General features: G+C 39.5%; 1 protein-coding gene across 1 annotated transcript in view; it reads right to left on the reverse strand.

Annotated features, from left to right (window-relative positions):
* Nucleotides 1–9,033, reverse strand: part of RNF149 (ring finger protein 149) — a 47,929-nt gene extending 38,896 nt beyond the window's left edge. Inside the window, exon 1 of the mRNA XM_075590398.1 lies at nucleotides 7,767–9,033. Within this exon, the coding sequence (XP_075446513.1) occupies nucleotides 7,767–8,238 (472 nt within the window). The 5' untranslated portion in view covers nucleotides 8,239–9,033. The remainder of the gene's footprint in view (nucleotides 1–7,766) is intronic.
* Nucleotides 9,034–15,016: the final 5,983 nt, after the last annotated feature.

The raw sequence follows: 15,016 nt of genomic DNA on the forward strand, positions 1-15,016 counted from the left end.
GGCGGATTGGAACCTGCAAGGACTGAGAAGCCCACAAATACAGTAGGGCAGGATTTTAGGACAGCATATACTTTTACATTTATCACCCTATTGTGTTTACATCTAATATAGTGATATATTCAAATGAGTGATGCTTGAAATTTGCCTGCTTGCTGCCTGGATATTCTACCATTTTCCATCTCACATTTGAAACTTGTACTGTATTGGTGAATGTATGTGTTAAATAGCACCACTTGGCTAAATCATTTACTGTCCCTCTAAAACCTCCTATTGATAATCAGGAATAACAGTAGGATTCCAGGGAAAGGAGTAACCCTGATGATCAGACTTGACTTCGTTGCTCAGTAAGTGGCACTGCCGTTTTAAACAAGTTTTAAACATGTACCATCATGCACCAGAAATAGGAGTTATATTCACCATTGCATTAGTACAAACTCTTTCTAATCCAATGAAAGTTGTTTCAAATAAATAAATAAAAGGCAATGCTGCTATACTGTTAAAGGGACAAATATTTGTAAAAAATAATAATAATAAGACTGCTCTATGTAAAGTTTTCAAGTTTACTCTGAAGCCTGGGTGGCCAATCCGTGGCCACTGACTGAATTTGGTATGGCTCGAGTGATGACACTCGGAGATCAGCCGCTCCAGGGGGTGGGAGCTCCACCGGGGGCCTCTATGCACCATGGGGCACCAGCTCCCCTCCGCTGCGGGATCGGAGGGTCTCTCCCTGCCCCCATCTAAAAGGGGAGGGGGGACAAGAATTGAGCGAGAAAGAGGAGGAATTGCGTGAGAGAAGCCTATGGAAACCTGAAGTGACTGTAAAAAATAAATATATTTCTCATATCAAATATTGAAATGTAAACTAGGCTATATGTCCTTAAGATCTCCAAATAATAATATTACTTAAAACCCAGTTTACATCTTCAACAGTATCACTGATAAAAGATGCAATCACACTTATCAGTGTGTGTGTGTGTGTATATATATATATATATATATATATATATATATATATATATATATATATATATATATATATATAGTTGCCTTTTTCACTCACCATAACTTAAAAATAAATAAATAATAAATTTAAAATTATATATATATATATATATATATATATATATATATATATATTACATTTAAGTGAAAGTTAACTTCACTTAAACCTGTAACATCTGCCCTGCTATTAAAAACTTTGAACAGCATGAGAACAAACACCAAGGACAATTAAATACATCATTTTGCATGGACTACTACATAGATAAACAATATTTACAGCTCTGTGAAAATGTTGCAGCCATTCAAAAGTTGCAATGATCATACAATTACATTTATGCTATGAAGCAGCCTCTAGAAACATTCTCCAGCTGCAGTTTCTGATAATAATACATTACACGAGGGGTGCGCAAACTTTCCCCGCTGCGCCCCCTGCCTGCTCTCCCCTCCTGCTCGCACCTCACTCCTTACCTTGTCTTCGGCGTCACACGTGACCCGTGGCGTCGCCAAAGACAAGGGAAGTTGCAGAGGTGTCACGCGACGTAATTTAAATGCCTTTGGAAAGAGCGCGGGGTCTCTGTAACTGCCGCCCCCCCCTGGAAAATCCTGCGCCCCACAAGTTTGCGCATCCCTGCATTACACTCTTCTCTCATATACAGAGCAGCACTAGCAGGGTGCTAGAGGAACAACAAAAGACAGAAATGCCCAGTGCTACATCAAAAGTGACAAAATACATATTATTACTCATGAGAAGATTAGCACTGAAGTATTGTACTGTGTATTTTGTCACTTTGGATGTAGCACTGGGCATTTCTGTCTTTTGTTGCATACATTTGGCCACCCTCAGTAGCTCTCCTTTTTGACATAACTATATATGCTGTATATCTGATGTGGTGGGTTTGGGGGTTTCTTGAGCGTGCTGGGATTTGTGTGTTTGCTAGTGGAAAATGACTGCGCAACTTCCATTGCACAGGCCAATAACATTACCAAGAAGGGCCTCTTTCTTGCTAAAAAAAAAAAAAAAGCAATTTTCAAATGTTAAAGTTAGGTAAAGGTTAAAAAAATAAAAAAGGGTGGGCGGAGGGGGAAATAAAACCACAATGATGTTGATAATGTCTAAAATGAAAAGCCCACATACAAGAAATATATATGGTGTTACATCAGAAAATGTAACCAGAGGATACATTTATATGCATATACACACATATACAGTATATAGAGTTAGAGTGTGTGTATACTGTATATATATACTCTTCCAATGAAAGCCAAGTTTGTTTTGGAAGTTGTGCAATGAGAGAAGGGGGAATATTAAACAATGATTACCAAACTGTATGATTAGTTAACATTCAGGTTTATAGTCAAAGGACTGAGAAGTGAGAACATGGGTAATTATTTATTGTCTAGTGGACGGTGACCAACAAACAGATACCATTCAGTACTACAGAACATCTATTTTCTCCATCAGAATGGGATGGATTATATTAACATGGGAGATGGAATTAAGCAGAGAACATGACCAACTACGGTATTGAGCAACATTAAAGTGGGAGTCAATAACCTTAAGTAATATCTCCAGCGAGCCATAATTAAGGTCTAGAATTTAGTACCCTGAAGCTCTTTTACAGATCACATACCACAGTAAATTGGCCAACTGCACAGAGACATTTCATATTGCCATTTGTTTTAAATGAAACAGCCCTAGAGGCAGAATAATATGTCTAAATTGTGGTTCACCGTCTTCTTCTTTACACATGACAAGGGATACTGTAAATGATCAGTTTATGAATACTGAATAAGAGGGCAGATTAGTAACGAGTTGCCCACATAATTGCCTATTTCCTCACTCCTATGTTTGTCATCCATTATTACATTACATAGATTATTAAGGATAATGCTACAACAGCAGCCTGTCAATGCTGTCATCAGTCTCATCTATAAAAGCAGCAATACAGGTTTTGTTTTCATTATTATTACAGGTTTGAAGTAGAGGGTCTGCAGAGCTGAACTGTTTTAATTTCAGCTCCGGGAACACCCTGCTTCCCGAGATACGGTGCCGGTGTACCTGTGATGCTTAAATATACCTGTCAGGAGGGCCAATAGGAAGCCGCACAGGATGACGTCACGGCTTCCTATTGGCCTGCGTGACAAGGGAAATGTAAACATCGCCATTTAGTAGGTACACAGCTCATTGGCTGCTGCGATACCGGCACCCCTACGGAGGTAAGCATCTTGGGAGGCAGAGGGTCCTTGCACCGGATATAAACACAGTTTAGCTCCGGAGACCCCCTGCTTCATTCCTGTATTACAAAAACAAACAAAAAATGATACCGGTATTGCTGCTTTAAGACTCTTTAAAAAAAAAAAACAAAGAAAAATGTTGTGGTGCTTGGTTTTACTCACTGGGGTAGATCCACTAACTCAGTTTTTTCAGGCTTCATAATGTTATGCAGGGCTGGCTGGGATTCTGGTGCGGGGCCTCTTACCTTCTCCGGCGGCATCTCCTCCTCAGTGTCCCGTCATCATAGCGCTGCAACATCAAATGGCATTGCGTTGCCATTACAACGTGACATCACGGTGCCACATTGTCATGGCAATGCGGTGCCACAGGGCATACCATTGTCATAGCAATGTGACACTTCCTGGCGTAGCATCGTCCCATTGTCATGGCAATGCGACGCCATTTGACGTCGGGACGTCATGATGACGGGACCCTGCAGGAGGAGATGCTGCCGGAGAAGGTAAGAGAGAGTTACAGAGGCCCCGTGCTTTCCCCTGACAATCAGTTTAATTTTTTGGGGGGGGAAGACAGCGGGACCTCTGTAATTGCGGGACTCAGTGCACAGGCACCGACAGCACCGCCATAACGCCGGCACCGTTTTGTGATGTTACATAAAACCGCAACGGACATTAAGTTCCCTGCGCTAATATGTATCCTTAAAGCCAATTATAATCAGAAACAAAGTCCAAAATACATCTCATTAGCATAGGCTTAATATCACATTATTGTTGCATATTGTTGCGTTATCTTCCAAGAACGTGACGTTATACCAGTCTCGTCATTACTCCTCAAATAGAGCTTCTTCTGAAGTGGAGAGAGAAAGGAAAGAAGGGGGAATAACACTACGTTAGTTAACAGTGGCGTTACACCCATGAATACACTGCAAAAGCCCCATTTCACGGTCTGGGTAGGAGTAACACCACATTCAGGTATAACTTCAATAATATAACTTTAAGCCCCTGCATTAACCTTAACAGACTTTGCCTATCCCCTAAATTATGATAATGCCTCATTTCATCTGTGTGTCATTATCGCCAATGTCCATTATTGAACACTATGCTCTCATCAGGAGAATATACGGCTTAACATCATGTAATTGTCCTTTGAAGATATACAGTACTGTTAGTCCTAAATAAGGTTAACGCCACGTTAAGTGACTTAATGGAGCTTTATGGATCTGGGTTATAGTATGTAGCTAATCCTTTAGCTTAGAAGAAATACCGCTTTTGTTATATTTTTTCATAGAGGGAAAAGAAGAAAAAAACACACAAAACACAAACATACACAGAAATAAACACCCATTATATTTACATATATACAAATCTGCAGACACAGGCCCCTACTCAGTATGATGAGACGTGGGGTAATGTACAGGGACCAAAGTTATGTTAAAAGTGTAATATCAATGAACTAGTTTTTATAATGTTATCATTATAATGTAAATAGGCAGTTGAAGTTGCCCTCTGGATATGTGTATGTTTATAATGTCTTTTATTCACCTATAAAGTCAAGGAAAGGAGACAATTGGGGAAAAAAGAACACTATTGTCTAAGCTTAGTATGCCGCTATATCCTCTCCCGCAGCCAAGAATTTAGCTCAGATAACTATCAGCTTAACTTATGTTTCCACATTGTTGTTCTTTTGTCTTCCAACAATAACCTGTTTTGGCTGCAGTCTCCCAGAAGAGCTGAAGCCAAACACCTACTCAATGCTGCACTTCAAAGCATGTCTTCTTAAAAAGAGAAAACAAACATAAGATTACAGCACTGAGACCATAAAAACCACAATGGGTGGATGGCCAGGAAAAGCGGCTCCCTGAAGAACATGTCTGGCGAGGACAACCTTCTGATGTGTCCAACAACAGTATTCAACAAGTGGGATTGAGCACGCAACATACCTTCTCAGAGGCAGCAACATACCTTCTCAGAGGCAGCAACATACCTTCTCAGAGGCAGCAACATACCTTCTCAGAGGCAGTGTTAATCCCTAAAAGGGAAGTATTTATAGAATACGCTTGTGTGAAGACCAATGTGATAAACCAAGCCCCAAGTTTATTTGAACTGTGAAGCAATGCGTAAATTTGGTGTCAGTCCATAGCAGGGTTGAGTATCCAACATAAAACCTCTTGGCATTTGGTACAGATCATTAAGACAGCACATTACAACATAGGAACCCAAACATTGTTCACTGTAAGAGACTCCTGGCATAAAACAAAACAATGGGAGAAGATGTATCTTGAACCAAAGTGTTTACAAGGTCAGTGACTTCTGCCACAATGACAAGACATGATGGGTGTCCATCATTATAATATCTACCAATGGAAGCATCCAATACACAGCCCAGATTCATCCTCAGTGAGGTCATATGCTATAGTAAAGTACAATCTCTTCTGTTATGCTTTAATGGTGAAATCCCACCTACTGTAGGTCCTGCATGAACTCCTGCAAAAGCATATACAGTATACGTAAGGGGTGAGATTTAGTAGGTAATTTATGTCTTATTAAAAATATGCACAAGCATAAGTTTGTTTGTGTTGTAAATTCATACAGTAACCGGGGGCTTCAGAGGCTGCAATACTTATAACATCTCTTGTGATTAGCTCTTGTTTGTGAAGTCTGTTTTTCTCACAGGTAAAAGTGTCAACCCCAAGATATTCCTTTTTTATTCTTCTTCAGGGAAAAGCAGGATGCAATTATTAGCCAAATCATTACCAATATTACGACAAATTGAAAAAAATATAGGGGGTAAATAACCATTATGCAATAAAAAATAAATGAAAATGTATTAATGTAATGTATGTACATTACACAGGCCCTACCACGCAAAATGTTGCAATCTCTTCAAGGCCCATCCTCAAATCACAGGGGTTAGCTGCATTTAGGTTTAGGATATGTGTATATACAAAGCCTGCCTACGTTTCACATTATTCAATCTCGTCATTTGCATAGGCACCTGGTTGTTCTGGTTGTAGATATGAAGAGCAGCAAAGATTCATGGCCTGGTTTACAATACACACCTAATGGAACCTGAACAAAGCGCTTGACAGCTCAGTTCTATGTTGCTGACTGAAGGATGAACAAGCAAAACATCAACCTTTTGCTGCCAGAGGGCTACGTAGCTCATTGGAAGAGTCCCTCTGGCAGTACAGGGGGTCTTCACAGCAGCATATACAACACACACAACAAAGGTGTGTGTAACAGTGCAGAAAAGAACTTCAAAAAAGGCTCTCTAATCAAAGTAGAGGACGTTGTAGGATGTAAAAAACAAAAAAATTAAGAACAAGTCAAAATGTTATCAGGTCAAGTCTTTTTATGTGTGTGTGTGTGTGGGTGTGGGGGGGGGGGGTGTGTGTGTGTGTGTGTGTGTGTGTGTGTGTGTGTGTGTGTGTGTGTGTGTGTGCATACAACTATGTGACCCAATTACGGATATTGGGGTTCTGGACCTATTAATCACATTTTAATGGAACACTGATCACTTTTAGCAGTCAGACGCCTCACTGTATGAGGAAGCCGACTATTCAGAGACTTGCAGTAAACCAATAAGACATTGACATGCCTGCTGTCGTTTTACAGCCATGATCACTACAATAGGGAATGGTATTAAAAAAAACAAAAAAAAGAGAAATCAGGGATACATTTGACAAGAAAAAAACAGTCTAAATAAAACTGAGCAGCTGTGACCCCACTACAAGTGCACAATGTATTTGTTTGGAAAGAACAATAGCTTTAACAATGAGGAGTCAGTGCACTTTCTCTTTCATATTGTCATTTTCAGTCCACAACTCCAGGACTGCTAATCTACAGAGTACTGTAAAGATGATTTAACCTATTACATTAATGCTAAATATAAAGGATCCAACATTTAAACAAATAAAGATTCAATGTTCAAGAAAGATGAGTATCGTGTTGTTCATGCATAGGGGTGAAGCTATGTGCCGGGTATATAAAAAAACTAATATATATGAGATACTTTATTATCACTTTTGTGTAGAACATACTGTATTAATGTTGGGTAGTAGTTCTGTATCATGGTAAGTTTATCATAATACAAAAGTTGACTATACTCATATTGTAACAGAGGAATAAATCAATATAGATAACTATTACGTGATGTACTCCGTTGTGCAAAGTATGGATACCCCTTAAAGTTCAGGTGACTTTGATGGAGTAAGATGAGTGAAGCCTCTGTCTTCAGTGGAAGCAGTGGACACTGGAGTGAAACTAATGGGAGTTAAATGAAGGGAGGGTGACAGCCCCACAATGAGGGTCAGTAGAACTGTATTTGCACCCCCGGTGTGATCCCACTCCAATCTATAGGGGCAGATGGTGTGTGTGTGTGTAAGGTGCTGACATCTAAGGGAGACTTGTACAATGAAGACAATGAGGACAACTGGTGGTGTGCAAGAAGAGGGGCTCACACTGAGCCCAGTGTGTACCAGGCTGGGTGCCACCGATACCATTAGACAGCCCTCCCCCCCCCCTCTGCTTACCTAGGTGTGACATGGGCACAGTGGCATTGCCGAACTTGGCCTCGTTGTAAATGACCACAGCAGATGCCCTCCTGCGGGCGGCGTTAAACACTTTCTCCTTGAAGGTGCAGCCCCCCCGGGCCACCAGCGCTATCCAGGGCTGTGCCTCCCCCCCCTCCTGCGCCCCGGCGTAGGGCATGCCAGGCACGGTGTACTGGGTGTCCGGGTTGCAACCCTCGGTGTGCCCGGGGTCTCTGGGGATGCCCACCCAGCCCTGCACGCTCTCCTTGGGGGAGCTGTCTCCGTAGCGCCCGCTCTCCGTGGTGCCCAGCACGGTGATGTTACTGAGCGGCTCCGTGTGCTCGGTGCGCACCAGGGCGGTGAACCACTCCAAAGAGCGGCCAGAGGAGCCCGCGGGCAGACAGCACAGCGCCGCGCACACCCACATCCAGCGTCCGGGCAGCATCCTCCTGCAACTCAGCTCTGCATGCATCTGGCTGACCCGCACACTATCAGCAAGGGGGCAAACACCCACCCCCTATCAGACACCGGAGACTGCCCCCTGTCAGCACAGAGCAGGTACCAGGGAATGTCCCCCTGTCAGCACAGAGCAGGTACCAGGGAATGTCCCCCTGTCAGCACAGAGCAGGTACCAGGGATTGTCCCCCTGTCAGCACAGAGCAGGTACCAGGGATTGTCCCCCTGTCAGCACAGAGCAGGTACCAGGGATTGTCCCCCTGTCAGCACAGAGCAGGTACCAGGGACTGTCCCGATGTCAGCACAGCGCAGGTACCAGGGATTGTCCCCCTGTCAGCACAGAGCAGGTACCAGGGATTGTCCCCCTGTCAGCACAGAGCAGGTACCAGGGATTGTCCCCCTGTCAGCACAGAGCAGGTACCAGGGATTGTCCCCCTGTCAGCACAGAGCAGGTACCAGGGATTGTCCCCTTGTCAGCACAGAGCAGGTACCAGGGACTGTCCCCCTGTCAGCACAGAGCAGGTACCAGGGATTATCCTCCTGTCAGCTCAGAGCAGGTACCAGGGATTGTCCCCCTGTCAGCACAGAGCAGGTACCAGGGAATGTCCCCCTGTCAGCACAGAGCAGGTACCAGGGATTGTCCCCCTGTCATCATTAGGATATAGTTGGTATGACCTCTGTCAGCAGAGTGCAGTCCCCTGGTCTCCGGGGTCAGGCTCCTGTAACTCAGCGTCTCTTGTCCGCACAGAGGCACAGTGCAGCTCTCACTCCGGCTCCACTCCTCTCGCTGCTTGACTTCCCCTTACAGCACACAGACTCCTCCCTTTCCTCTTTCCATTGTGTACAATCTATTTAAAACCAGAGACATAACATAAAACACAGACAGAGCTCAGTTTTTAGCACATCTAGTGAGACTCATACACGGTACAGTGCCTAAATATATATGGATAAATATCTAATAAGTAAATGGTCTTTTAGTTTGACATTTTTGGCCAAAATATGTTGTGGGTATTTTGGGGGTTTAATAGGAGCTTGCAGCAGAACTTTGCAGCTAATTTTGACAGATTTACTATAAATCATTCTTCCTGTTATTAAACAGGTTATTAAGAATTTATATTAGCGTTAGGGACCCCTGATATGTGGTCTGCCTTGGCGCTGGCTCAGGGGCTTACAACAATTTTGGCCAAAAATGTCAAACTAAAAGACCATCTACTTATTAGTTATTCCATATATATTTAGGCACGGTACCGTGTATGAGTCTCACTAGATGTGCTAAAAACTGAGCTCTGTCTGTGTTTTATGTTATGTCTCTGGTTTTAATGCAATTGCCAGCTCAGTAGCACTCTTCTGACACTCATATGCTTATATATATGTTGTGGGTATTTTGGGGGTTTAATTGGAGCTTGTTAGGTGTCCAGTATGTTTTACAATTCTTGTCCAGCTAGTCATAGCTGATTGGAGGTTGGCAACCTCCTACTTAATTTAAGCTCACCCCCTCCACATTTAAATGGTTATGGGCTCACTCCATAGCATCTTCCACTCAGGGGAACTTGCCTGCTTGCAGTTTGGCTGTGACATCTCTAATACAGAGTGCTTTTCCTGGTAATGTACAGGTTAATAAAAGCTTCAGTCAGACAGAACTTTGGCTTGCAGTTTGGCTGAGACATCTCTAATACAGAGTGCTTTTCCTGGTAATGTACAGGTTAATAAAAGCTTCAGTCAGACAGAACTTTACAGCTAATATTGACAGATTTACTATAAATCATTCTTCCTGTTATTAAACAGGTTATTAAGAATTTATATTAGCGTTAGGGACCCCTGATATGTGGTCTGCCTTGGCGCTGGCTCAGGGGCTTACAACAATTTTGGCCAAAAATGTCAAACTAAAAGACCATCTACTTATTAGTTATTCCATATATATTTAGGCACTGTACCGTGTATGAGTCTCACTAGATGTGCTAAAAACTGAGCTCTGTCTGTGTTTTATGTTATGTCTCTGGTTTTAATGCAATTGCCAGCTCAGTAGCACTCTTCTGACACTCATATGCTTATATATATGTTGTGGGTATTTTGGGGGTTTAATTGGAGCTTGTTAGGTGTCCAGTATGTTTTACAATTCTTGTCCAGCTAGTCATAGCTGATTGGAGGTTGGCAACCTCCTACTTAATTTAAGCTCACCCCCTCCCACATTTAAATGGTTATGGGCTCACTCCATAGCATCTTCCACTCAGGGGAACTTGCCTGCTTGCAGTTTGGCTGTGACATCTCTAATACAGAGTGCTTTTCCTGGTAATGTACAGGTTAATAAAAGCTTCAGTCAGACAGAACTTTGGCTTGCAGTTTGGCTGAGACATCTCTAATACAGAGTGCTTTTCCTGGTAATGTACAGGTTAATAAAAGCTTCAGTCAGACAGAACTTTACAGCTAATATTGACAGATTTACTATAAATCATTCTTCCTGTTATTAAACAGGTTATTAAGAATTTATATTAGCGTTAGGGACCCCTGATATGTGGTCTGCCTTGGCGCTGGCTCAGGGGCTTACAACAATTTTGGCCAAAAATGTCAAACTAAAAGACCATCTACTTATTAGTTATTCCATATATATTTAGGCACTGTACCGTGTATGAGTCTCACTAGATGTGCTAAAAACTGAGCTCTGTCTGTGTTTTATGTTATGTCTCTGGTTTTAATGCAATTGCCAGCTCAGTAGCACTCTTCTGACACTCATATGCTTATATATATGTTGTGGGTATTTTGGGGGTTTAATTGGAGCTTGTTAGGTGTCCAGTATGTTTTACAATTCTTGTCCAGCTAGTCATAGCTGATTGGAGGTTGGCAACCTCCTACTTAATTTAAGCTCACCCCCTCCCACATTTAAATGGTTATGGGCTCACTCCATAGCATCTTCCACTCAGGGGAACTTGCCTGCTTGCAGTTTGGCTGTGACATCTCTAATACAGAGTGCTTTTCCTGGTAATGTACAGGTTAATAAAAGCTTCAGTCAGACAGAACTTTGGCTTGCAGTTTGGCTGAGACATCTCTAATACAGAGTGCTTTTCCTGGTAATGTACAGGTTAATAAAAGCTTCAGTCAGACAGAACTTTACAGCTAATATTGACAGATTTACTATAAATCATTCTTCCTGTTATTAAACAGGTTATTAAGAATTTATATTAGCGTTAGGGACCCCTGATATGTGGTCTGCCTTGGCGCTGGCTCAGGGGCTTACAACAATTTTGGCCAAAAATGTCAAACTAAAAGACCATCTACTTATTAGTTATTCCATATATATTTAGGCACTGTACCGTGTATGAGTCTCACTAGATGTGCTAAAAACTGAGCTCTGTCTGTGTTTTATGTTATGTCTCTGGTTTTAATGCAATTGCCAGCTCAGTAGCACTCTTCTGACACTCATATGCTTATATATATGTTGTGGGTATTTTGGGGGTTTAATTGGAGCTTGTTAGGTGTCCAGTATGTTTTACATTGTGTACAATCCCCTCTCCGCATGCACAGCCTCTGCCTGGAACTGCTTTATTACACTACCACCATCCTGCTGTCAGTCCCTTCCCTGCCCTTCATCCTCACCTCCTGCCCTTATCCTCACCCCTTACCTCCATCTCACCTGCACCACTCTCCTCCTTCCCACTAAATTAAAACAAATTAATTCACCTATAAGGAAGTCAGCAAATGTCATTTAGTGTGCACGCGAGCCTTGCTAACTAGTTCCAATTTACTGCAGATCTTGACTTTAAAAAAAGTTATTGTGCAAAGGGAAAAAGCTACTTATCAACAAACACGTTGCAATTTGCACCAAAAATGTATAAATAACCTTGTTTTTTTTATTTTGCATTTCTCACATCTGGCACTGGTCTTTTGATCACAGAGATTAATGTCATTTGGTGGATTGAAATACTGTAAAGTGAAAGGAAAACGACATTATTTACATAACAAATATTCAGTGGGACACACTAAAAAGAAATGAAGAAGAAAAAGGATAAAAAAAAATGAAAATGATATAAACAAGGAAGCAATAGAGGAAATGGAATGAATATTCAAAGTAATTAAAAATATGAAAAAGATATGGGGGGGAGGGAATGGAATGCAAATGTAACTGGGGATCAGGAAGGACATATGACATTCTAGGAAATGAAATTAACATCAAATATAATGTATGAAATGGAGTGAACATGAGTAAAAAATAAAAGAAAATAGAATGAACATAATATAAAGAACAGTAAACGGTATGAAAATAAGAATACAATGCAGAAAATGGAGGAACATAAGATATGTTAGAAATGTAGGAACATAAGGCAAATTGTAGGAAATGAAATGAACACCAGATGTAATGTACAAATGGAATAAACATCTAGTACATATTAAAGAAAATTGAATGAACACACACTATCATATAATGTTAAAATTCAATGAACATAAGAATATAATGCAGAAAAATAGAACAACATAATACCGGTAGTATAATATAGGAAATGGAATGAAAAATATATAATGTAGGAAATTGAATGAACATAATAATACGATATAGGAAATGGCATGAACATGAGTATATATTAGGAAAAAAAGAAGGAACATAATATGCTGTATAATGCAGTAGATTGAATGAACACCAGTAAATAATAATGAAAATGGAATGAACATAATATATAATGCAGTATATGGAATGAACATAGGATATAATGTAGGAAATGGAATGAACATACAATATACTGTACAGTAATGCAGTACATTGAATTGGCAAGTTATAATGTAAGACATTGAATGAACATCAGTAATAAGTAAAAGAAAATAGAATGAACACAAGATATGCAGTAAATGTAATGGACATAAGAATATAATAGAGAAAATGGAATGAACATAAGGTATAATGTAGGTAGGAAATGAAAAGAACAAATAAATATTTCAGGAAATGGAATGGACAAAAGATATAGCGTGGAAAATGGAATGAATCATCAGTATATAAGAAAATAGCATGAACATAAGATATCATGCAGTTAATAGAATGAGAATAAGATATCATGCAGTTAATAGAATGAGAATAATATATCATACAGTTAATAGAATGAGAATAAGATATCATGCAGTAAATAGAATGAGAATAAGATATCATGCAGTAAATACAATGAGAATAAGATATCATGCAGTTAATAGAATGAGAAGATATCATGCAGTAAATAGAAAGAATAAGATATCATGCAGTTAATAGGATGAGAACAAGATATCATGCAGTTAATAGAATGAGAATAAGATATCATGCAGTTAATAGGATGCGAATAAGATATCATGCAGTTAATAGAATGAGAATAAGATATCACGCAGTGAATAGAATGAGAATAAGATATCACGCAGTAAATAGAATGAGAATAAGATATCATGCAGTTAATAGAATGAGAATAAGATATCATGCAGTAAATAGAATGAGAATAAGATATCATGCAGTAAATAGAATGAGAATAAGATATCATGCAGTTAATAGGATGAGAATAAGATATCATGCAGTAAATAGGATGATAATAAGATATCATGCAGTAAATAGGATGAGAATAAGATAAGACGCAGTGAATAGAATGAGAATAAGATATCACGCAGTTAATAGAATGAGAAGATATCATGCCGTGAATAGAATGAGAATAAGATATCATGCAGTGAATAGAATGAGAATAAGATATCATGCAGTAAATAGAATGAGAATAAGATATCACGTAGTAAATAGAATGAGAATAAGATATCATGCAGTGAATAGAATGAGAATAAGATATCATGCAGTAAGTAGAATGAGAATAAGATATCATACAGTAAATAGGATGAGAATAAGATATCATGCAGTAAGTAGAATGAGAATAAGATATCATGCAGTTAATAGAATGAGAATAAGATATCATGCAGTTAATAGGATGAGAATAAGATATCATGCAGTGAATAGAATTAGAATAAGATATCATACAGTAAATAGGATGAGAATAAGATATCATGCAGTAAATAGAATGAGAATAAGATATCATGCAGTAAATACAATGAAAATAAGATATCATGCAGTTAATAGAATGAGAAGATATCATGCAGTTAATAGGATGAGAATAAGATATCATGCAGTAAATAGAAAGAATAAGATATCATGCAGTTAATAGGATGAGAACAAGATATCATGCAGTTAATAGAATGAGAATAAGATATCATGCAGTTAATAGGATGCGAATAAGATATCATGCAGTTAATAGAATGAGAATAAGATATCACGCAGTGAATAGAATGAGAATAAGATATCATGCAGTTAATAGGATGAGAATAAGATATCATGCAGTAAGTAGAATGAGAATAAGATATCATACAGTAAATAGGATGAGAATAAGATATCATGCAGTAAGTAGAATGAGAATAAGATATCATGCAGTAAATAGAATGAGAATAAGATATCATGCAGTTAATAGAATGAGAATAAGATATCATGCAGTTAATAGAATGAGAATAAGATATCATGCAGTTAATAGGTTGAGAATAAGATATCACACAGTAAATAGAATGAGAATAAGATATCATGCAGTTAATAGAATGAGAAGATATCACGCAGTAAATAGAATGAGAATAAGATATCATGCAGTTAATAGAATGAGAAGATATCACGCAGTAAATAGAATGAGAATAAGATATCATGCAGTTAATAGAATGAGAATAAGATATCACGCAGTAAATAGAATGAGAATAAGATATCATGCAGTTAATAGAATGAGAATAAGATATCATGCAGTGAATAGAATGAGAATAAGATATCATGC

Source organism: Ascaphus truei, chromosome 3 (assembly GCF_040206685.1).
Source record: "Ascaphus truei isolate aAscTru1 chromosome 3, aAscTru1.hap1, whole genome shotgun sequence".
In the NCBI taxonomy this organism is placed as follows: Eukaryota; Metazoa; Chordata; class Amphibia; order Anura; family Ascaphidae; genus Ascaphus; species Ascaphus truei.